The sequence below is a fragment of the Nerophis lumbriciformis genome, linkage group LG04 (genome assembly GCF_033978685.3).
Source record: "Nerophis lumbriciformis linkage group LG04, RoL_Nlum_v2.1, whole genome shotgun sequence".
In the NCBI taxonomy this organism is placed as follows: Eukaryota; Metazoa; Chordata; class Actinopteri; order Syngnathiformes; family Syngnathidae; genus Nerophis; species Nerophis lumbriciformis.
Window position 1 is genome coordinate 44531737 of NC_084551.2, and position 21349 is coordinate 44553085.

The following is a 21349-nucleotide window of genomic DNA, read 5'->3' on the forward strand; positions in this document are numbered from 1 at the left end:
TGTTTATCCATAGCTTTTTGGACAGTGTTTGTTTTCAAGAAGGGATATTACTGACTTTATCCACTTTTTACAGCATTACACAACTTTGCACATGTAATAGATGGATACAGTATATTGAAATGCCATTAGCTGACACAGATTTACAGGTGAGTAGACAGAAACATAATGAGGTTAAATAATTAAGATGAAGATTACTTTTATTTACAAATACCTCTAAACCCATATGTGCTGAAACTGTCATGGCCTGTCATTCAGGTCTGACTGGGTGTATTCGTTTTCCTGTGATCGGTCTATGATCCCTGTTGTGCTCTCCTATTTTCTGTTCTACTTCCTGTTTGTGTCATGCTACAGTGACGTTATCAGTGCTACTCACCTGCCTCTGATTAGTTTGAGTTTGAGTTTATTTCGAACATGCAAGTATACAACATGATACATCACAATCTCCAGTTTCTCTTTTCAACATGTTCGAAAAGGAGTAGGAAGAAGCAGAGCTTATTTAATCCTACCCCTTTTCTTTTACATAACAGTTGCTAAAACTTTTGTTCACTTCCTGTTCTCAATTTATTCACAATATACTCCATAAGTAATCACAATAAAATAAGTAAATAAATGATAATTGGTGAAGTAAGTTACATTTCATATGTTGAGATAAGTAAGATTATTTTGTGAGTGAAATAATGAAAGAATGGATAAGTTAAATAAATTCAGAATGTTTATCATGGTCCTTCTTCTTTGTACTTTGTAAACACTTTAAGTTTGAAGAGTTTCTTGAAGTGGATCATATTAGTACATGTTTGATTGCTTTGCTTAATCCATTCCATAATTTAATTCCACATACTGATATACTGAAGGTCTTAAGTGTTGTACGTGCATACAAATGTTTTAAATTACATTTCTCCCTAAGATTATATTTCTCCTCTTTTTTTGAGAAGAATTGTTGTATATTCTTGGGTAGCAGGTTATAGTTTGCTTTGTGTATAATTTTAGCTGTTTGCAAATTCACTATGTCGTAGAATTTCAGTATCTTTGATTCAATAAATAAAGGATTTGTGTGTTCTCTATATCCAACATTATGTATTATTCTAACTGATCTTTTTTGTAACACCGTTAATGAATGAAGTGTACTTTTGTAATTATTTCCCCATATTTCTGCACAATAACTCAGATATGGTAACACTAGTGAGCAGTAGAGAATATGAAGTGATTTTTTGTCTAGAACATGTTTTGCTTTATTCATTATTGACGTGTTTCTTGCTACTTTATGTTGTATATTTTTTACGTGAGATTTCCAGTTCAATTTCATCAATCATTATACCTAGAAATTTGGTTTCATTTACTCTTTCAATTTCTATTCCGTCTATTTGTATTTGTGTTTGACTTTCTCTTCTACTGTTACCAAATAGCATTATTTTAGTTTTACTGAGATTCAACGATAGTCTGTTTTTGTCAAACCATCTTTTTAATTTGTTAATTTCTTCTGTTATTATTTGTAGTATCTTCTGTGTGTTCTCTCCTGAACAAAACGCTGTTGTATCATCCGCAAATAATACTAACTTTAAATCTTTTGTAACTTTACAAATGTCATTTATATATAGATTGAATAATTTAGGTCCTAGTATTGATCCCTGAGGTACACCACAGGATATATTTAGCGTTGTAGAGGTGTGTTCGCCTACCTTCACGTATTGTTTCCTGTTCATTAGATAACTTCTTATCCAGTTTAAGACTAACCCTCTGATGCCATATTGTTCTAGTTTTTTGATTAAAATATTGTGATTAATTGTGTCAAATGCTTTAGTTAGATCCATAAAAACTGCTGCCGCACATTTTTTATTATCTATAGCATTGGTAATTTCTTCTGTAATTTCAATTAAAGCCATCGAAGTTGAAACATTAGCTCTGTATCCATATTGATTTTCTTCGAGTATTCTATTTTTATTTATGAAACTCTCTAATCTGTTATTGAACAGTTTTTCAATGATTTTAGAAAATTGTGGAAGTAAGGAAACAGGTCTATAGTTTGTAAATTGATGTTTGTCGCCAGTCTTGTAAATTGGTGCAACTTTAGCTATTTTCATTTTGTTTGGAAATGTACCTGTTTGAAATGATAGGTTACTAATATACATTAATGGTCCTGAGATCTCTTCAATAACCTTTTTTATCGTTTCCATATCAATTTCATTACAATCAGTTGAAGTCTTAGATTTACATTTTTTCACGATTGTAACTATTTCCTCCTGTGTCACATTACTGAGGAACATGGAGTTGGGATTTCGCTCTATGGTATCATTATAGTCCTCAATTGAAAATGGGTCTGGAATCCTTTCTTCCAATTTTGGTCCAATATTTACAAAATAATTATTGAAGCTTTCAACTACTTCCTTTATGTTGTCATTTTTTTTATTTCCGTCTAAGAAGTATTGAGGGTAGTCCCTCTTAGTGCCATTTTTAATAATGCTATTGAGGATGCCCCATGTTGCTCTCATATTAGTTTTGTTCTTGTCCAATAATTCACTGTAATATTATTTTCTACATAATCGTAGTATGTATGTTAACTTGTTTTTATACTTTTTGTACTTAATTTCTGCCTCTGTAGTTCTTTGTGCTATAAATTTCCTATATAGTGTATTCTTCTTCTTACAAGCATTTTTTAATCCTTTTGTCATCCATGGTTGATTATTCTTTCTCTGCTTATTACTGAGTTGTATCCATGGACAATGTTTGTTATAAAGTATTATGAACTTGTTTAAGAAATGTTCATATGCTTCATCAACCTCATTTTCATTGTACACATTGTCCCAATCTTGCTTTTGTAGCTCAATTTTGAAAGCAATCATCCACAGCACAGTCTTCGAAATGTCCTTTTGTCTTCCATGTTCTTCTTGTAGTTTCCATCATATATTGTAAAAACTGGCAGATGATCACTAACATCGGTTATAAGTAGACCACTTGTAGTGTTATTATCAAAATCATTGGTAAAAATATTATCAATAAGCGTGGCACAGTGTCCTGTAATTCTGCTTGGCTTTGTGATTTTAGGATATAAACTGATGCTGTACATTGTATCAATGAAGTCATCAATAGACTTTTGCTTGTTAGGGTTCAATAAGTCAATATTAAAGTCACCACATAAGAAAATTATTCTTTGCCCATTGTCCATGTAAGTAGCCTTGATCCATTCTTCAAATGTTTCTATACTTGACTTAGGTGATCTATATATACAACTGATGAATATGTTTTTGCTTTTTTCCTGACATATTTCAATTGTTATACATTCTAAGATATTATCTATAGCAAATGACATGTTTTTTACCACTTTGTAGTTCAGGTTCTTCATCACGTACACAGCTACTCCTCCATTTTTGTTGTTTCTGTTGATGTAGTTTAGTTCATATCCATCCAGATCAAAATCTATTCCTTTTTTATCATCAATCCATGTTTCCGTGACAGCAATCACTTTGAAGGGTTCGTTGATGTGTTCCAAAAAGTTCTTAATATTGTTGTAGTTTGCATACAAGCTTCTGCTATTAAAATGAATAATTGACAATTTGTTATCACATTTAATGTTGCTGTTATATTGATCATCCGTATAATAAAAACAATTATTACTGAAGTGGGAGAAAAAATTTGTATCTGGATCTATATCATTTTCCAAATCCTGGTTTTTGTGATCTTTGTTGCAGACATTTTTTAGTTCCATGTTTTCTTGTTCAACAATCTTTGATGTTGTTTCAATAATCTCTATAAGTGTAGGTGGATGCAATCCTGAATCTAGGTCCTCTTGTTTAGTCGTCCCTTGGAACATAGTAGTGTTGATGCTGAATTTAGGTGCTTGTTTTCTGTCAGAGTCCATTATCATCGTTGTTGTGGAAGCTGTGTAAACTTTAAAAATTGTCCAGGTCCTTGATGTCATGGACAGCAAGTACTCTTGCTTCTGGACCTCCATTCAGCTTGATGTAGATTTTACAGTTGGCGCTCCAAGTTCCCTGGATTTTTCCCTGCTTTCTCAAGTCGCGTGCTTTCTTGGCGATTCCAGTATTACATTTTGTGAGATGCTCATTCATGTACACATTTGTTCCCTTCAGCTTCTTTCCCTGTCTCAGCAATGCCATTTTAGATTTTCTGTTTACAAGTTTCACGAGCACGACTGGAGTGGCGTTGTTGTTTCTTCCGTTCAGTGGGATGCATGTTTCGATGGTATTAATGTCAATTTCAATTTCTTTTGATTGCAGAAAGTTGACCACTTGCTGTTCTGCTGAGACCATATCCATTTCATCTGGTTCACCTTCATTATTCACAGCTTTCGCATAGGATCTTGGTTTAATTCGGTGCCCTGTCACGATGATATCATTCATCCGTTTATCCTGATCCATTTCATCTATGATATTCCTCAGCATGTTGTTGTCTTCTTGAAGGATCTTTATTTGTTTGCCCATTTCAGTGGCTTCATTATTTCTGATGTTTTTGTGAGATTGCAGCCTGTCAACTTATATCACTCTGCGACGTCGGAATCACTTTAAAACAGCTGTAAACTCGCCGTAGCTTTTGGTTGCCAGGCAACCGCTTTGAACTGCGGCAAGGCGCCGTTGGCTTGAGGCTAACGGCTCTTCCAACTCGCCTTATTTCAGCGTATCTGTGCCTCTCAACTGACCAATATCAGATCGAAGATGCCAGGTGACTCTCCTGTGGCTGTGATCACAAATCAGTGGTCAAAATCTTCAGACTTAACAAAAACTCCGGTAGCAGAAGCGGAGCCTTTTTCTTTTGCGTCCTTTCTCATTGACAGGAAGTGATCAGAAGACTCATCTGCCTCTGGTCGCTAATCAGAGGGCTTATAGGCCAGCCCCACGCTATGGTCCAGGCTGGATCCTCGTATGAGTTGTACTGCATTGTTTGTTCCATGAGTGTTTATGCTGTGTTGTGCCTCTTGTGCACTTCCCAGCTGCACTTGTCCTGAGTAGTAGTTATAACAGGCTCTTTACCTGCACGTCATGTTTTGGATATTTCCGTGGTCAATGAAAGAAATGTCCGGAGAAAGCTGACCCAGCAGGCACAAGACGTTAAAACAACATTGGGAACTTGTTAAATTAGGTCCTGATGTTGGGCAACTCAAACCTAACGTTGAAACAACATGCTTTTTGACAACGTTTAATGAATGTTGGGTTCCGACGTTGATTTGACCATTGAATTTTGGTAATTTCCCAACAAACAACGTGGAATTAAAGTTGGACATCAACGTTGTCTCAATTTAAAAATACAACTATTTTGCAATGTTGTTTCAAAGTCAGTTTTAAAGGACATGTATGTATAATCAACGTTGTATCAATGTCTTGTGCCTGCTGGGAAGGTCTTTTAAGTATTTATTTGAGATCTCAAATAAACTTCAGATTACGGAGAGGTAAGTTTACGCTGCTTCCGGAAAAAAACAAGAGAGAGAGATAAAGAAAACTTTTAAGATCCTTATGAAATGAGTGAGGAGAGAGGGTAGGGGTTGGGTGAATTGTACCGTCCTTAAGTTGGGGTGAGGAAGAGAGACGAGGAAGAGGATGAGCAAATACAAACTATCTGATTGTGGATGGGGATATTTTGGCTAAGCATTGGTTAAGGCAATTAAGACATCACAGTCGTCTTTGTCCTATGCTCGGATAAGGTGGGGGTAGAGCTGTCTCCGATGGGCTCCAGGAATTCATCAGGGCCATAAAGATGTTCTTTACCTTTGGACAAAGGCAGTTGTGGTGAAGCAACTCTAAATTGTGGTTTAGACAAGTGATTACTAAAATATAATTTTGCCACAACAGTCATCTTCAGTCTCCGTATCTTGAGGTCACAACAACTAGCGCCATAAGGAATCGTAACACAAACTAAGTAATGAGGTGGCTAAAGTCATGGTACTAACTAAACAGTAAAAAGAAAACTCCCAAAAATGTAAATACGTGTGCCTTCTCCAGTTTCTGAAATTTCCGTCTAACCATTCCTTTTTGAGTTATGTTGCTAACCAACAAACAGACAAACCCCAGCGAATACACAACGTAATTATGGATGCCATACAACCACATAACAATAAGGAGTGGGATAGAAGGAGAACAAACATTAGCAACACTAGCATAGCTATGTTAGCTACATGCTAACATTTCGCTCACATTTTAATGTCATGCTAGGTTAGCCCGAAGGTTACAGATTTTTTAAGAAAATGATCAAATTTACAACTCCAACATCTGTAAAGGACTGACAGATGACTGGCAGAGTTCCATGCTGTATTTTGAGACATGACTACTCAGGCAAATCATATTGTTGATGTAGATGCCCATATTGGCTGTACAAATTTACTTTACAAAAGAGAAGTGTGGGATACTTCTCTTGTTGCCTTATTTGTCAATCCATCCATCCATCCATTTTCTACCGCTTGTCCCTTTCGGAGTCGCGGGGGTGCTGGAGCCTATCTCAGCTGCACATGGGCGGAAGGCGGGGTACACCATAAATGGATTTATATTATTATTTGGTGCAGCCAGGCCGGAGCAGGAGGGAATATAAAGAGAAGGAAAAAAAGACAGAGGGGGAAATCGCGGGGACAGAAGGGGGATAAGACAGAGAGACGACAACAACAGCAAACACAACAATAACAATAACAACAACAACAACAACAGAACAACATCAGCAAATAGGATATGTACAAATATGATGGTAAAAGTGATAATAAAGAAGCAGGTAGTGAAATAAATAATACAGAAATGACAATGAACATTATTACACTACAAATGGAGCAATACAAATACCAATAGAAATAGCACTATTGATAATGAATAATAACAATAATTACCTCTTGTGAAAGTCTTTCCTTTGTGGGTTCTTTCGGACCAACAGAAATGGCTGCAGAGCCCGGATGCCAGGTTTGACAAGTCTTTATTTCGCTCTCTCGTGCGTTGTGTCTTGTGCTTCTTTCTCGTGCCCGCAGGAGACGCGTGGACCACGCCCCCTCCACATGCCTCCACCACCAGTCTCAGGCCGGGCAGCCGTCTGGCCACGCCCACTCCCCCCCCTCCCTAGAGGAGCTCGAGAGGAAGTCAGCCACGACCATCTGCGTACCCGGTCTGTGGACCACCCGGAAGTTGTAGGGTTGCAACACGAGGTACCACCGGGTGATCCGCGCGTTGGCATCCTTCATGTGGTGGAGCCACTGGAGTGGTTTGTGGTCCGAGCGTCCCAACAGGTAGTACGGAGGGCCCCGACCGCTCACCAGATGGCGAGGCACTCCCTCTCCACTGTGCTGTACCTCGCCTCCCGGTCCGAGAGTTTCCGGCTGATGTACAGTACGGGGCAGTCGACGCTCTCCCCCCCCGGGACAGCACCGCCCCCAGTCCCCTGCCCGATACGTCCGCCTGCAGACAGAAGGGGATGGCAAAGTTAGGCATGTGCAGTACCGGCTCCACGCAGAGTGCTGTCTTTACCTTCTCGAACACCCGCTGGCACTGCTCCGTCCACTGGACCAGATCTGGAGCATCCTTTCGGGTGAGGTCAGTCAGTGGGCTGGTCAGGTCTGCAAACCGGGGAATGAACTGGCGGTAGTAGCCCGCCAGACCCAAAAACTGCCTCACCTCTTTTTTCGTCTTTGGGGGTGGACAGGCTGCGGTCGCCGCCGTCTTGTCTACCTGCGGTCGCACCTGCCCCCCTCCCAAGTGGTACCCCAAATACTGTACTTCCCTCCAGCCAACTGCGCACTTTGCTGGATTGGCGGTGAGCCCCGCCTGCCTCAAGGACTCGAGCACTGCCCCATCCCGCCGCATGTGCTCTTCCCAGCCACTACTCTGGATGATGACGTCATCTAGGTAGGCAGCCGCGTGAGGGCGCAGCACCTGGTCCATGAGGCACTGCAAAGTGGCTTGCGCACCGAACAAACCAAACGGAAGTGTCACAAATTGGTATAAACCTTCCGGAGTGGAAAAAAAAGTTTTTTTTCCCGGGACTCTGGTGACAAGGGAATCTGCCAGTAGTCGTGAAAAAACGAGCAATGCCCAGCCGATCCAGGAGCTCGTCGACCCGAGGCATTGGGTACGCGTCAAAACGTGATATTTCATTCACCTTGCGGTAATCCACACAGAACCGCACAGACCCATCCTTCTTCCCTACCAGAACGATGGGGCTGCACCACGCACTGTGGGGTTCTTCTATTACCCCCAATTCCAGCATGGATTTTAATTCCTCCCGAACCACTTTGCGTTTGTGTTCGGGGAGCCTGTATGGCCGAGATCGCACCGTAACCCCCGGGCTGGTCTCAATATGATGCTGGATGAAGTTTGTGCGGCCAGGCCAAGAGGAGAACACATCAGAAAATCGCCGCTGCAGCTTGGCAACATCCGCTTTTTGCGCTAACGTGAGCAAATTGTCACAGGGGCGGGGAGAGGGCGGGGCAGAGCGCGGGACCTCTTGCCCGAACTTCTCCTCCTCTTTAACCACCGTTACCATGGAAGCAGGCTCTGCCTCCTTCCATGCTTTCAGTAGGTTTAGATGGTAAATTTGAGTGTCTCCGCCCCGGTCCGAGCGTCGAACCTCGTAATCCACATCACCCACTTGCCGTGTGACCTTGAAGGGTCCTTGCCACCGGGCAAGTAATTTCGAGCTGGATGTTGGAATTAACACAAGCACTTTTTCTCCCGGTGAAAATTTTCTTATCTGAGTCCCCCTGTTATACGCGCGTTGCTGACGTTCCTGGGCGCGGAGCAAATTCTTGCGTGACAAGTGCCCCACCGTGTGGAGTTTTGCTCGCATGTCCATGACGTACTGAATTTCGTTTTTGCTGGAGCTTGGACCCTCCTCCCAGCTTTCCTTAATTACATCCAACACACCGCACGGCTTACTGCCGTATAATAATTCAAAAGGCGCAAAGCCTGTGGAGGCCTGGGGTACCTCCCGCATTCCAAACATTAGGGGATCCAGCCATTTATCCCAATTTGGTTTGTCCTCGTGCGTAAACTTATGGATCATGGTATTCAGGGTCTTATTTAGGTGGGATATCCACTCACCTGTCAGCTGCTTCATAGCCTGCTCCTGCACACGCCCTGCCCGCAGGAGACGCGTGGACCACGCCCCCTCCACACCTCTATTATCAACTATACAATTGTTCAAATGCAACAATACATATATGTAATAATAACTTGAAATACAAAAGAAAGCAGATAAATGGAGGGGAAGAAAGATAAGCCAACTGTTATGTACAACAAGGGGGAAGGAGACGGCACGACACAGGAAGTCTCGCTCAACAGGGTTTATTGAGCTTTTGATGAGTGAGTGGAGTGTGTATGCTACTATAGATAGATAGATAGATAGTACTTTATTGATTCCTTCAGAAGAGTTCCCTAAGGAAAATTAAAAGACAATGTGTGTGTATGCAAGATTATGTGCAGGAATTAAGAAGATATTATTTACCAGGAGTTTGTTGTTAGTGTGTGTTTTGGATGAAGAAGGTGAAAAAAAAAAAAAAAAAAATCCCTCAATATAGCGCTTTTCTCTAGTGACTCAAAGCGCTTTTACATAGTGAAACCCAATATCTAAGTTACATTTAAACCAGTGTGGGTGGCACTGGGAGCAGGTGGGTAAAGTGTCTTGCCCAAGGACACAACGGCAGTGACTAGGTTGGCAGAAGCGGGGATCGAACCTGCAACCCTCAAGTTGCTGGCACGGCCACTCTACCAACCGAGCCATACCGCCCCAACAAGTCCAAAGCGGTCGGGCAAAAAGTGGTCCGTGATCCAAGCGTGAGGTCCGTGGGGCTGGAGAGAGGCATCCTGAGGTCCGGGTCCAAAGCGAGGGAAGTCGAGGATCGAGGGAGGCAGTCAGGGTCCAGAGGGAAATCCAGAGAAGTGAGGCGCACAGCTCACTTCTAAGGCGAGAGGGAATACTGCGGGAACAGGGACACGACAGGGACAAGTCAGCACAAGGAGCGAGGGAACAAGGAGAGCAGACACAGGAGAGGAGCCAGAGACGCGAAGCTTACTGTGAACAGAGAACTATGTTCCGGCACTGGATCATCTGCTGCGTTGGTCTTTATACTGCTGAGGCTCATCAGATCCAGGTGCGCAGATTGCAGATTGCCCGCGGCCGTGTAGTCACGTGGCCGCAGTCTGAGCAGGGCGCGCAGGGGTGTGTCCGGCTGCTCTCTTAGCGGAGCTTCTTGCTGCTCCAGCAGCGGATGGAATGACAGTATGCGCATGCGCCGTAAGACCAACTATATTAACCTTGTAGATTGTTATAGTTACAATAGGTTAAGCTTGTCAGTGTCCCATGTGTTACCCAGTTTCCCGTAGGGCAACAACGTTAATATATGTTTGATGAAACGTGATTATGTATATGTATGTTTGTACAGTGAATGTGCGTGTGGATGTACGACCTTTGAATGTGTAGGTATGTACTCTATTTGTGTATGTATGTGGGAGCGTAGGTACCTATGTGTGTGCGTATGTATGTATATATGTATGAATAATTGTGTGTATGTGAATACATATGTGTATTTGTATGTATAATAAATTTGACTCCCAGTATGTGCGAGAGCCAGAGTACGGCCCCAGCCACCCAGAGAGCCCAACCCAAAACAGCAGGTGTGGCGCCCAGGGAAGGAGGGACCACCGGCCCCACGCAGCCTGGCCGGCCAGCGACAGGAACCATAGAGCCTGGCCCACCGTGCAGCCTGGAAGAGCAGGCCGTAGACCAGGGGTAGGGAACCTATGGCTCTCGAGCCAGATGTGGCTCTTTTGTAGACTGCATCTGGCTCTCAGATAAATCTTTGCTGACATTGCTTAACACGATAAGTAATGAATGATTCCGCTGGTAATCACAGTGTTAAAAATAACGTTCAAAATATAAAACATTCTCATGTATTTTAATCCATCCATCCGTTTTCTACCGCACCTGTTCAAGAAGTCGCATTTATGGTAAGAAGTATTTAATTTGTTATTGATTAGCTTCAGAATAACAATGTTATTAAAAAGAATAAGAGACTTATTATACTCTAAAAATTGTGGTCTTACTTAAAAATGCACGCATTTAGTTGTATTCAGTGTTAAAAAATAGTATATGGCTCTTACGGAAATACATTTTAAAATATTTGGCTTTCATGGTTCTCTCAGCCAAAAAGGTTCCCGACCCCTGCTGTAGAGAGACGCGCCCTGCCCCTGCTGTAGAGAGACGCGCCCGGCAGTGAGAGACCACACCCCACACGGGCAGAAAGGCGGTACTCCCCATCCGAGGGGCCCAGAGGCTCTCCGCAACCGGACGGGAAGACCGCCCCAGCCCAACCAGCAACCGGGTCCCCCCCAGGTCACCCCACCCAGGTCGGCTACCGCAGGACCGCCCAGCACGGGGCCACGGGAACCACCCACTCCACCTGCAGGGACCCCTACGATGGAGATGGAACAACCAGCAACTGCCCTGTCGAAGGGGGGAAAAAAATAAATAAAAGTAATAATAATATTAATAAAATATTAATAAAATGTTTTAATAATAATAATAATTTAAATTAAAAAAAAAAAAAAAAAAAATATATATATATATATATATATATATATATATATATATATATATTAAAAATAAATATTAAAAGAAGATCACAGACAGGCTGACACACACAAGGCCAGCAGCTGGCCGACCTGCAGCACCGCGGAATACCTTGCAGTCCACCAAGCTGCCACAATAGATGCGGGGACTAGACCCAGCAGGCCCCAACCAAAGACGGGCACCCGGAAGGGATGGACGGTGGGTCCCAGAAGCTCCAGACACGCAGCCCGGATGCAGTAGCCTAAGGCACCTATCCCACTTTAAACCCACCTCAAACACACATACTTGGTATGTTTACATGCCCTGAAAAAATGTATTGCATGAATTTGTTTGAAACCAGCTTTTTAAAACTCATGTAAAACCCTTTTTCTTTTCTTTTTTACATTTGAAAGATGTGATTAACACATCTAGATCATATTTATATAAAACCCCTAAAATGTGGTTTTGTTTTGAAAAGAGAATATAAATTGAAATGATCATATTATTATTATTTAAGCGATTATTCACTTAAATATAATCATAAATCAGGCACATTTTCGCTTTACTTCAGAGTACAAAGTAAAAATTAGCTGATACACATAGGATTATCATCAGTGGCGCATACGAATCATGATAATAGATACTGGAGTTTATCATTTACTTTGCCTGTGCAAAAGTACATTTTGGAGATAACTTTCCACTATGCAGCCACAAATAGATTGATTGTATTTTTACTTTTTTTTTCTTCCATAACCTCATCCTTGTTCCAAAATGTTGGTTGGTTTTGTGTTGTAAAGCCTAAATGTGAGCTTTGAGGAGGCCTTAACGTCCTAGGGTTGAGTGAAGTGTGACAAGTGTCACGCCAAATTTCTTCCCCCTACAAAAACCTTCCCCCCCATTTACTTCCGGGGTCAATGTTGATTTAAAGTACAGACATTTAACAGTATTATATATTAATTAATATTTTTTGCACGTTACCACGAAGACAGAAGTTCCCAGCAGCGGCCCTAACACTCCGCCAGAAATGTTCCCTAACGCTCCGCCTGGAATTTTTCGAAGCCTACTGGTGTTTGACATAGGTCCCCTGGGAAAGATATAGACACGTGTCATTCAGTGACACTACCATTTTCAGGAGATTTGGATTCTATCGATCGCTGTCAATGACGTAAGAGGAAATGACGTAAGTAAAAGGAAATGACGTAAGAAGAAATGACCCCGGAAGTAAATGGGGGGGGGGGGGTTTGTCGGGGGGAAGAAATTTGGCGTGACAGGGGGAAGAAATTTGGCGTGACAGAAGCTTGGTTTGCCGCCATCCAGGTGGAAGGAACCATTTCGTATTTTTGATAGGGTAGTTGCAGACGTTCTTAATTTGATTCCAACAACAATACATTTTTAAATTCTACGTCGATATGTATTTGATATTCAAATTTATGACGAATTTCTTCAAGAATTACACATTTAAATGGCAGAAAAATACAAAGCCGTGTTTATAGAGAGAGTATGGCCGACTCGCTTTCAAAGATAGGATCAAACATGGCGCTCTTAGTCACGTGATGAGCTTTTAACCAACCATTTAGGAGATTGTCTGGCCAATACGCTCTCTGATTGGTCAAAAGCCCCTCACATGACTAATGGCCGCCATGTTTGGTCCCAATTTTGAAACCGGGTTGGCCATACTCCCTCTCGACACGGCTCAGCCGAGGACCACCCTTCTACATGAGGACAGGTATTTTGTCTTCACGAGACATTTGAGTTCATTATTAGAAGGTTTGTGTGCGTGTATACATTCCCATAACAACAAACATGTGAGCAATTGTACAAAAAACCTCACTCATAGCAGATGCAGTACTTCTCCTGGCCTAGTAGTGTCGCTATAAACACAGGATATAGTCCGTGACGCGTCCCACAGTTTTCACTTTCATTTTGACTACGTCGTCGGAGGTCAGAAGCTGCTTCTTAAAATTTGTTCGTTTCTCTCGGGATTTTTGTATGTCAATTTAAAACGACCACAACTGTTTGAACCCTAAACGCAATAACTTTGACTTCGAAGAGAACTCGTGTCCCATTCAGCGAGTACTACTGTATTTACAGTAAGTACAGTACATTCTCTTCATGTAATCATTACTGTACGTTTATGTTTGTGCACATATTCGAGTATCTGTGTGAATGCTTATTTGCGTGAACTTCCTCGTTTCAAAGAAACACAATGATTGACTTGGAGGAGAAAACGAAAGTGAAAACGGTTGAATATGTCAATCGAAATGACAAAACTTGACTGTAATGTATACATTTGTCCAAGAAAAAGTTCTAAATAGCAAAACTTTATATTGTCCTAATGTAATCAGCTAGCTTGACAGTACGTAGTGTGCAAAAAAAACTTAAAGCAGGGCAAAAACAACAACTATGTAAAATAACAATGTTTATACTGATTTTATAAAAATATATAATCATTAGAAAACAACATATACAGTGTGAAAAAATATATATAGCCACTATAATACACTACATCACAGGTGTTCAACTCAAGACCCGAAAGCCTGGACATAATGTCTGTCAATAAAGTACTTTAAAAAAAAATTGTTTACTAAATCTATTTGTTCTTTTGACAGACAAAATGTATGTAATGCTTTAAATTGCACATATTTTAAACTGTAATATTTTTATATTATCTGATCATGCAACAAATATATTATTATTTACCGTATTATATTATATTATATATATATATATATATATATATATATATATATATATATATATATATATATATATATATGTATATATATATATATATGTATATATATATATATATATATATATATATATATATATATATATATATATATATATATATATATATATACACATACAAGTGGCCTTGTGGTTTGAGTGTCCGCCCTGAGACTGGAAGGTTGTGAATTCAAACCGAGTCATACCAAAGACTATAAAAATGGGACCCATTGCCTCCCTGCTTGGCACTCAGCATCAAGGGTTGGAATTATATCACCACTGCTGCTCACTGCTCCCCTCACCTCCCAGGGGGTTAACATGGGGTTGGGTCAAATGCAGAAGACAAATTTCACCACACCTAGTGTGTGTGTGACTATCGTTGGGACTTTAACTTTAACTTTTATATATGTATATATATATATATATATATATATATATTTATTATTATTATTATTATTATTATTATTTATTTATTTATTTATTTATTTATTTATTTTTGCAAAAATAATAATACTTGTGGACACTGACTTGTGGTAAATATTTACTATTACAAGTGGCCCTCCAAAGGCAGCCATAACTACGACGTGGCCCTCAGTGAAAACCAGTCCGACACACCTGCACTACATAATCTTATATGTGCACTGCGGTTATTAAAAAATATATATATATGCATTGTCAGTAAAGCTTTAAAGGGTATTAAAAGCTAGTAAATCAAAATTGCAATAAAAAAGGTCACTGACTTTTTTTTTCTATTTGATTATTTAAAAAATATATATAATATTTTTTTACTTGTGTTAAAATATTTCCTTTCAAAGTTTGCAATTGATGTTGACATCTAAATTTGGTGTAGTTTTATATTATCATATACTATAATTTGCTGTCAAATTAGAATTTTTTTTAACAGATTAATCACATTTTGGAATTTTATGGAGGTTCATTTGTATCTTTATTATGAAAGCTTTTTGTGCACACTGAATTTATGTCACTGAATATTTTGCATTTCAATTTTGTGAGCTGAATGTATTTTATTTATTATATGTCTTTACATCATTGAATGTGTGAGGAAAATGTGTGTTTTTAAAAATTCTGTTTGTCAAAATACAGTGTTTTCAAATTCAGTGTGTAAAAATTCAGTATAAAAAAATCAGTGTATGAAAAAATTATGTGTAAAACTATTCAGTGTATAAAATTTAGTGCAGAAATGTTTGTTGCTTTAATGCTCAAGACACACTTCCGATAAATTACCGTAAGACTGATGCAATCAATCCGGTCTCAGAACCAGGTGCTTCAGTCTTAATTTACCAAAAGTGTGTCTTGAGTTTTGAAGCAATAAATATTTATGCACTGAAATGTAATGTACTGAATTTTTTACACAGAATGTTTATACACGTTTGTATATTAATTTTTTTTACAAAGATTTTTTTTATCGCTGAATTTTTATTCAATGAAATTGTCACCTTTAATTTAATGTAAAAAAATAAAGTTCACAAAATTTAAACGCAAAAATTCAGTTACATAAATTCTGTGTCCACAAAACTAATACACAAATTAACCTAAATGGAACTTGGATTAATCATGATTAATCACCGGTGATTATTTGCATGCATAAAAAAATTTGCTTAAGAAAAGACCCCCTATATTGGTACACAAATCCAATTTTATTGTTAGAATGTCGTCTCGGAACGTTTTCAAACATTTTACTTGAATGCATGTCGTTTATTTGACCAAAACTTGGGAACAGTTTTATCTAAATATTCTCAGGTTGCATTTTGGAGTGACAGTCGACGTCTCCTCACTCATTTTTGTACTGACATATGCATTGATCTTATCACTGAACGTATACAATTAAGGTAAAAAAAACAACTTGTCAGGTCAAAATAAATTGCATGATTTATCCAAGTGTGTTCATAATTATTGTGATATTATTTTGTAATTAATCACAGGCGTTAACTCGTTAGTTTGACAGCCCGAAGTATAATATATGCTATTTTATAGTCTCATTTTACTTGAGCGTAATACAAGCACAATAACAACTTTTTTGTATGAATATCTCTCAAAAGTGCAAATTGTGTTGAGGGGTGCATTCACTCGTTTATCCGCTCCTGCGCTTCCAGGTGATGCAGAAACTGTGCCACCTCCTCTTCCCTCTGCTCTTGCTGTGCGTGGACGCCTGCGTGGTGCGCGGCCTCCGCCTCCTGCAGCTCTCGGCGCCCCTCCCATGTTCGGTGCTGGTCGCCATGTGGGCAGGAGGGCTGACCAGGGCCAGCCTCCTCCTGCTTGTGTCCTGCGCTTCCTGTGGAGGAGGGCTCTCGTGGGCGAGCAGTCTGTTGGTGCTTTGCTTGCACTTCCCCGCGTACGTGGGCCTTCTCTCCGGGCTGGGGTGTTCCACCGAGGAGGAGGCGTGGGGATGGCACTCCTGGGAGAGGGTGAGTAGACCTAAAGATTTGCTCTGTATCAAATACAAAACCCAAAACCAGTGAAGTTGGCATGTCGTGTAATTCGTAAATTAAAACAGAATACAATTATTTGCAAATCCTTTTCAACTTATATTCAATTGAATAGACAGCAAAGACAAGATATTTAATGTTCGAACTGAGAAACATTTTGTTTTTGTTGCAAATAATCATTAACTTAGAATTTAATGGCAGGAACACATTGCAAAAAAGTTGGCACAAGGGCATTTTTACCACTGGGTTACATTGCATTTCCTCTTAACAACACTCAGTAACGTTTGGGAACTGAGGAGACCAATATTTGAAGCTTTTCAGGTGGAATTATTTCCCATTCTTGCTTGACGTACAGCTTAAGTTATTTAACAGTCCGGGGTCTCTGTTGTGGTATTTTACGCTTCAAATTGCGCCACACATTTTCAATGGGGGACAGGTCTGAACTACAGGCAGGCCAGTCTAGTACCCGCACTCTTTTACTACGAAGCCACGCTTTTGTAACACGTGCAAAATGTGGCTTTGCATTGTCTTACTGAAATAAGCAGGGGCGCGTCCATAATAACGTTACTTGGATGGCAACATATCTTGCTCCAAAACCTGTATGTACCTTTCAGCATTAATGGTGCCTTTACAGATGTGTAAGTTACCCATGCCTTGGGCATTAATACACCTCTATACCATCACAGATGGTATAGGGGTGTGGCAGAGGGGTTAGTGCATCTGCCTCACAATACGAAGGTCCTGAGTAGTCTTGGGTTCAATCCCGGGCTCGGGATCTTTCTGTGTGGAGTTTGCATGTTCTCCCCGTGACTGCGTGGGTTCCCTCCGGGTACTCCGGCTTCCTCCCACCTCCAAAGACATGCACCTGGGGATAAGTTGATTGGCAACACTAAATTGGCCCTAGTGTGTAGATGTGAGTGTGAATGTTGTCTGTCTATCTGTGTTGGCCCTGCGATGAGGTGGCGACTTGTCCAGGGTGTACCCCGCCTTCCGCCCGATTGTAGCTGAGATAGGCTCCAGCGCCCCCCGCGACCCCAAAGGGAATAAGCGGTAGAAAATGGATGGATGGATACCATCACAGATGCTGGCTTTTGAACTTTGCGCCTATAACAATCCAGATGGGTCTTTTCCTCTTTGTTCCAGATGACACGATGTCCACAGTTTCCCAAAACAATTTGAAATGTGGACTCGTCAGACCACAGAACACTTTTCCATTTTGCATCAGTCCATCTTAGATGAGCTCGGGCCCTGCAAAGCCGGCGGCGTTTCTGGGTGTTGATAAATGGCATTTGCTTTGCATAGTAGAGTTTTAACTTGCACTTACAGATGTAGCGACAAACCGTAGTTACTGACAGTGGTTTTGTGAAGTGTTCATGAGCCCATGTGGTGATATCCTTTACGCACGGATGTCGTTTTTTTGATGCAGTACCGCCTGAGGGATCGAAGGTCACGGGCATTAAATGTTGGTTTTCAGCCTTGCTGCTTACATGCAGTGATTTCTCCAGATTCTCTGAACCTTTTTTAAGATTACTTTATTTCAAAGGGGACAATGCAATTTCATAAAACACATGACTACACATCGTTAAAAAAGCCAGAATTAGCCAGAAGGCTAGTTTTCATCTGTAGTCCCCTGGCCATGATGTGAAAAAGGCAGTAAAATTACAATTTCAAAGAAAAAGAGAAAAAGAAAGAAAGCACACAATACATATACGATATAAGTGTGTAATAAAAAATACAATACAACAACATAACATTTATCTTAGCATCAAAACAGGCTCATCTTTTAGTGCTTGCAGCTGTCGGCGTTGATAAGCCACATTTTAAATTATTTTGTGAAGGCCTTGTATGTATTGACCAGTTTAACGTCTTCAGGTACTGAGTTCCACACATTTGCACTCCTTACTGACCAGGCCGACTTACTGAAAGTGCTCCTGCGCAGAGGAATATAACACTCACCTCTGACAGAGCCTCGAGTGAAAACGCTCACGGCTGTTTCTTTGGCTGTTGAACTCTGCCAGAGGATCTAGAGCCAATTCATGCAGTACTTTATAGGTCAGTTTTAAATCTGCAAATGTGTGAAGACTGTCCCAGTTTAAAATACTGTATTTTTTTTGAATGGCACAGTGATGATAGTGCCTAGGTTTTTATCCATAACCTTAATTGCTTTTTTGGACAAGATTTCCAAAGGTTTTTTTTTAACTCTGACCAGCCTGAGACCAACTGGTCAGGCAATAGTTGAAGTGGCTGAAAATTATCGAATGCAAATACAATTTTGCAGCTTCAGTTGACATTTCATTTCGAATTGTACGAAAATTTGCGAGATTAAATTGGATTATTTTACACAATTTGCCAATATGGGTTTTAAAGGAAAGCTCTGAATCTATTATTAACCCAATATATTTATATTGGCTGACAATTTGTATTCTTTCTTCTTTCTCTTTTGATGATTTTACGCACCGTAGATGGTGAAATCCTTAAATTCCTTGCAACAGCTCACGCATTTGTTCACAAAGTGGTGACCCTCGTCCCATTCTTGTTTGTGAATGACTGAGCATTTCATGGAAGCTGCTTTTATGCACAATCATGGCACTGCCTGTTCACCTGTGGGATGTTCCAAATAAGTGTTTGATTAGCATTCCTCAACCTTCTCAGTAGGGCTGGGCGATATGGCTTTTTATTAATATCTCGATATTTTTAGGCCATGTCGCGATACGCGATATATATCTCGATATTTTGCCTTGTCTTGAATGAACACTTGATTCATATAATCACAGCAATATGATGATTCTATGTGTCTACATTAAAACATTCTTGTTCATACTGCATTCATATATGCTTATTTTAAACTTTCATGCAGAGAGGCAAATCACAACTAAGTAAATTTACCAAAAGTGTATTTATTAAACAGTTACTAAGCAGTGGCACAAACATTCATGTAATTTCCAAAACAGAAAGTGCAAGATTGTCAGTGACATTTTAAAACAAGCTATAAGTGCACTTTTGTGCATGCTGTCACTAAGATGACATATCAAAACAACACTAAATTAAAGTGTACCTTTTGTACAGAACGCCACTACAATAGCATAAAACAAATAAAGTGCATGATGTCACACAAGTTATTTAAATAAGTGTCACATAAAAATGAGCTGCATATCAAATAGTATATGTCCTTCGCTATGTGGTAGGTTCCTGCGGACGTTATCTCCTTCTGTTGTTGACTATTTTTTTCATACGGTGTGGATGTGGAAATAGTTGCTTCGGCATTTTGTTGGTGTGGCACCGAACGGAGATGTTGACATGCGGAGTTTCAAGCACTCTTCATTCTCGAGCGAGTGACTTTTCAAATTATGCTACATTAGCAGGAGGTGCTACTTTTTGTAGCAACGCTTTTGCCGCATACTTGTTCGATATCTTCCCGCTTGAAGCCAAACCGCCAGACGATGGACCGTGAGCTGTTTTTCTTGGGAATTAATTCTTCCTTCATTTGTTACCAGATTCGCACCTTCTTTCTCTCGTATTACCACCCGCACTGCACAGTTAGCATCACAGCTAATGTTACCATGTCGCTACCTCTCTGCTACGCGGGAGCGTGTGACATTGCACACGTGACGTATGTAAGAAGGTGCGCTTGTTTTAAGTCTCTGTGAGAAGGAGAGACAAGAAAGAGTGGGAAACGCATGCAGTGTACTGCCCGCAGCTAAAAGCAACTGCGTGAGAGCGTATACCGTACTCGAATATCACAATATAGTAATTTTCGATACCGCACATAGACAACCCCACGATATATCGACGATATCGATATATCGCCCAGCCCTACTTCTCAGTCTTTTTTACCACTTGTGCCAGCTTTTTTGAAACATGTTGCAGGCGTCAAATTCTAAATGAGCTAATATTTGCAAAAAATAAAGTTTTCCAGGTCATCAAGTATCATGTCTTTGCAGTCTATTCATTTGAATATAGGTTCAAAAGGATTTGCAAATCATTGTATTCTGTTGATCATGTTGACTGGCAACACTAAATTGGCCCTAGTGTGTGAATGTGAGTGTGAATGTTGTCTGTCTATCTGTGTTGGCCCTGTGATGAGATGGCGACGTGTCCAGGATGTACCCTGCCTACCGCCCATGTGCAGCACTCCCCGTGACCCCAAAAGGGACAAGCGGTAGAAAATGGATGGATGGACAACATGCCAACTTCACTGGTTTTGGGTTTTGTATGTAAGTCCTAAAAGTGGTATGTTCTGTTAAGTAAAGTACAATTTTGTATTGGATTTTGTTTTTGTGATGCATTGATGGAAAGGTACCAGTGGTAGCAAGGTGGCAAAGTGTGTTGATAACCATAGAAACAGCATGTAATCAGTCCTTGCAAGAATTTTCCACGTTGCGCCAAATTCCCGCAAATTCAACAAGTCCCCGCAAATTATGCGAGGCCTCGCAACTTCCCCTCATTTTTGGCTAATGAGCATAATTTTCACCAAACAATTTTTTCTCTGACTGGCACTTAATTGGACCTATTATGCCAAACCAACTTTTTTTTTACATGTTCCTACAGTACATGTTTTTGTGTATTTGGGATCTGCATACGTCCCGAAAATTGGAAATTCAGCCATGGAGGAATTTGCCCGATTTGTGACGTTTTTCCAAATTGTGACA

General features: G+C 40.3%; 1 protein-coding gene across 2 annotated transcripts in view; it reads left to right on the top strand.

The window, feature by feature from the left end:
* Window positions 1-13119: 13119 nt before the first annotated feature.
* tap1 (transporter 1, ATP-binding cassette, sub-family B (MDR/TAP)) overlaps window positions 13120-21349 on the top strand; it is a 32255-nt gene continuing 24025 nt past the window's right edge. The window contains exons 1-2 of one of the 2 annotated variants that reach the window (XM_061956125.1): window positions 13120-13249; window positions 16368-16679. In XM_061956125.1, coding sequence (XP_061812109.1) covers window positions 16371-16679 — 309 coding nt within the window. In that variant the 5' untranslated portion in view covers window positions 13120-13249; window positions 16368-16370. Of the gene's footprint in view, window positions 13250-13386; window positions 13614-16367; window positions 16680-21349 lie in introns of those variants that run through there. The other variant, XM_061956118.1, reaches the window with a different exon arrangement.